Source organism: Melampsora larici-populina (genome assembly GCF_000204055.1).
Source record: "Melampsora larici-populina 98AG31 unplaced genomic scaffold MELLAscaffold_357, whole genome shotgun sequence".
NCBI classification, from domain to species: domain Eukaryota; kingdom Fungi; phylum Basidiomycota; class Pucciniomycetes; order Pucciniales; family Melampsoraceae; genus Melampsora; species Melampsora laricis-populina.
The window spans coordinates 2,698-6,672 of NW_006769089.1; the positions used below are offsets into that span (position 1 = coordinate 2,698).

The window sequence follows — 3,975 nt, forward strand, 5'->3', positions numbered from 1 at the left end:
CTTCAAGTACGTCTTTGTTCCACAACAGCTGATAGTTAGTGATCTTAACATATTGATTTTGAAGAATGACACTGGCCGCAATCAATTGTGTTTCAGGTGGCAAGGATGATAGTATGGGGTGGGAGATGAGAGGCGTGGCTGGTCCAAATCCAGAGTCCGTCGGGCAAAGTAGAAATTGAAGACATGTCCAGATGCGATCATGAGAACTTGTTGCCCAACGCATCAACCGGCGAACCTCCCAACCTAAGCGCCTAAGCTCCTCTTGTGCTCGGTCGATATAGGCAAGCTGACGCATCCCATCCCTTGTCTTTGGATCAGTTGCCCATGGATCTTGAAGTTTCGTGAATATTGAGTCGTTCCAGAACGGGTGATCTGCTTTGATTTCATTCAAAGCATTATAGTCGATGTCCTCAGGAAGCTGTTGGGCAGGATACTTGGCCTGATATTCTGCCCGGCGAGTGCGGTATGTATCGACTTTTTTCCTCAGCTGTGCCGCACGCTTTCGAAGAGCAAGAAGAACAGAGGTCTTTCCACGCTGACCTGTAATAACCAGCATTAGTGTTGTCATTCATCTTGTGTTTCAAATGATCAAATACCTACCTATATTTGAATGATGCCCATCTGCACGACTCTGTTGCAGCGGTCGCTTTTCCTCATTAAGTGCAATGTAATACAATGCAACCTCGTGCTTGCTGTACCAAAGCTTCAGAAAATCCTCTTGCTCGGTTGCTGATGATGAATAGAGACTTACAGATTATATCAACCCAGTTGACCAGACATATAACAATGAATAATGAAAACTGACAAGTATGGAAAACTTCCGCAGTGCCTACTTTTTCAGCCTGTTTGACAATCTCCTCCCTAAGGCGCTCGCTTTCCAGAACTCGGGCAATGGACTGTTCAGGTGTTTGAGCCACTCTCAACCTGTTGAAGTATATGAATTGTAATGATGTCTATTAATAATCAGTCATTGGGGTATGCAGAAGTTTTGACTTACAATAAAGCTTTTTGTTCGTCTTGTAGAGATAGTAGTCTCCCGAGTTCTAGTTCTTGTTTTTGCATAGCCACCTTCTTGCTTGCATATGCCTCGCGCTCAGAATCCCACTGTTCGCGTAAAAAGGCGTCCGAATACATATGACCGGGTTGGGCTGGGTTAGGTGTGGCAAATAGTGAGGTCAAGAACGTCTGAGCTTCTTGACCTACCTTCATCGCATTTTGTATACGTTTGCGAAGCCACTGGGCTATTTAATTCAGATGGATAATTCTGTTAGCAAATCTCGCACATGTATAAGAGCAAAATTATACATACCGCTTCCCTGGTTGAGCTTTGTCTTATAGAAGCGATTGCGCCAATATATAGCTTGTAGTCGATGGAGTCGGGTTGATATGCGAAGAACAGACACAAGGGCTGATAAAAAAGACCAGAGCCGCTCAAGGCCCTCGCCGTCTGACAAGCCCCAATACTTATTGAAGCGAGGGTTGAATTTTATCTGACAGGCCCACTCGTGCACATATGCATGGAAGACCGATGTACCAAACATCATCTTGTTATCGGGTGGGAAGAGCTGGCGCTATGATTGAACAATTGGACACAATTTAATCAGCTAATGGGGCAATTGAAATCGAGTAACACGACATGGACTTACCTTTGCGATATGGGCACCTAAGTGACATCCAATGTCATAAAGTACAGCTATGTGCTTATCAGGATAGATTGATCGAAGTTTTTTTAGAATCGCCACAGGATAATATAGCCTATAATCCAAAAAAGTCAGTTTTTGATATTAATGTTGTGTAATGCTGTGGGCCCTTACTTTTCACCACTTTTGTAGATATTCACAAAGTAAAGTGCGACATCGTGACGGCAAGCACATGCAAATAAACCCGTGTCGTCACATCCATCCCAAGACTGGCTATTGCGAACGTCGTTGGCAGCTGTATGGGAATCAGAACATGCGGTCTGCAATTGGAGGGTTGATCCACAAACCTGTTTAGTGACATTCAGTAATAGATGTGAAAAATGATAAGCATGAAATACATACCTTGATGCCAACCGCTACAGCATCGGTTGCTTTACAGGCAGTGACCTGAGTCTCAAGCTGGCTAGGGCAAATGAAAAAAGGCGGATATTGTTCTTCTTCTGGCGAGTCCTTGCTAGCATGCGATTGATGACGCTGTTGGAAATTGCCATCCATGGCAATTATAAAATCGGGTTCGTCAGGGGAAGCCTTCTCTTCACCTTTTGCAGGACCAAAGCATAGGGAACATTGCTCGGCAGAAATATCGTGAGATGTATATTCAAGACCTTCTTCGAATAAAGTTTGTTGACCGAGTAGGACTCGACGATAAATGTCGATGGCTTGAGTGAAAGGATGTCGCAGACTCCTGTTGATATTCTTTTGGCGATTTCTCTTGAGCTGTCGAGGTTTCATTCTTGAAGTACATCGTTCATCCAGAAATGACATCAGGGCGTCAAGGAATCCCGTGGTTGAGATTGTGGTATTATTCCACAGGTGATGGTGAAATTGGATGAGTCGGATAGAAAATCCAGTGCGTGGATATTGAGGCGAGCCAGCGATGTATCCAAGTTGAAGAAGTCGGATTACATCGGGTACACAGTCACAGAATGTGATTAGCTGACGTCTACTTCGGCCTAAAGAAAGAAGTGAAGGTATAGTTAATAAATTGAAAAAATATATAAGAATCCAGAAGACTTACTGAGAAGATCAATCAAGTCAACAGACCTCTGTCGGCAATTCTCGGGTAAACAAGCACATTTGATTTCGTCGTTTACATAAGAGTGCTCTGTTGTCCAATTGAGTGTACGGTTTTGTAAGTTCAGGTACATGGCGATGATCTTATTCTCATGGGCTAGCCATTTCTTTGCTCTTTTTGCTCGGGCTTCTGCACGTCTAAGTTCTTTCTGATACTGAGCATACTGATTCCCTGAAGAGTCGATCACTGAGGATTCACCATTGTTGATGCCTTGGAAATCATTCATTTCTTCTGGAATGTCTTCCCACTTGTCATCGCCCGGTTCTAGAGAAGACTGTTGAGGAGGAGGTGAGGGTTGAACAAAACCAAGGCTCTGGCTGATCTTTTTAGCAACTCCGGGGGTCACACCAGGTGGCGAGACATCACCTCTTTGACGTTTACGTGATCTTTTGGGTTTTTCATGGCCAAAAATATCCGGATTACTCCCTGTTGCTTTGAGTTCACGGCGCCCCATTGTCGAGTCGTGATTTAGGATGACTGAAGTATTATCCTCAAGTCTCGAATTTGGGATGACTGAAGTATGTGGTGGTTAGTATTTTGGATTACGTTGTGGGATGCTGAAGTCAAAGATGATTATGTGGTGTGACTTGCCTATAGTAGGAACTTTGAGTGTTTGAGTGTCCGATTGCTCAAGTGTGTCCGGGTGGTCTCATGCTCGAGTGGTCGGGTACAGGACATTTGATGTTTTGGATTACATAGATGATGTCGTATGTATTAAAAAATAAAAAAATAAAAAACGTTGGCGCGTTTGAGGTCACCGAGATGGGGAGGAGAACGAGATGGATACGAGATAGGGGGAAAGCCGCTCGAAACGGCTGTATTGTTCATTCTTAGGCCCGCTTCGAGTGGTAGAAAAGGACACCCCGAGGTGCCAGATCCCTTACCACGTTCAAAACATTCATACACACCTACAGATCTATAATTATCCTTCATCATCGAATGCAGGGAGCGGAGAAATTCGGAAACCATCATAGAGGTCCTATCCAACCTAGCCTCGAATAAACCAGAATCAAACAACACGCTACTCAAGAGCGTACTGATAATGATGATGATGTCTATGCAAACCATCAAGGAGCTCCGATAAGAAATTTGTAGCCTCAAAGCCAATCGCTCCAAAGAAGCCACATACATGCCACCAACAATCAAACATCTCTTACCGGCTAAACCTCAGGCTTGGAACACACCACACCCCAGGATACA

At 44.2% G+C, this 3,975-nt stretch overlaps 1 protein-coding gene across 1 annotated transcript; it reads right to left on the bottom strand.

The window, feature by feature from the left end:
• Window positions 1-81: 81 nt before the first annotated feature.
• MELLADRAFT_114679 (uncharacterized protein) lies at window positions 82-3,229 on the bottom strand (the record flags this gene model as incomplete). Its single annotated transcript, XM_007419675.1, has 9 exons — window positions 82-138; window positions 236-540; window positions 601-729; window positions 806-924; window positions 998-1,148; window positions 1,204-1,264; window positions 1,647-1,700; window positions 2,043-2,103; window positions 2,745-3,229. The coding sequence occupies 9 exons, from the start codon at window positions 3,227-3,229 to the stop codon at window positions 82-84; spliced, it is 1,422 nt and encodes a 473-aa protein (XP_007419737.1).
• Window positions 3,230-3,975: the final 746 nt, after the last annotated feature.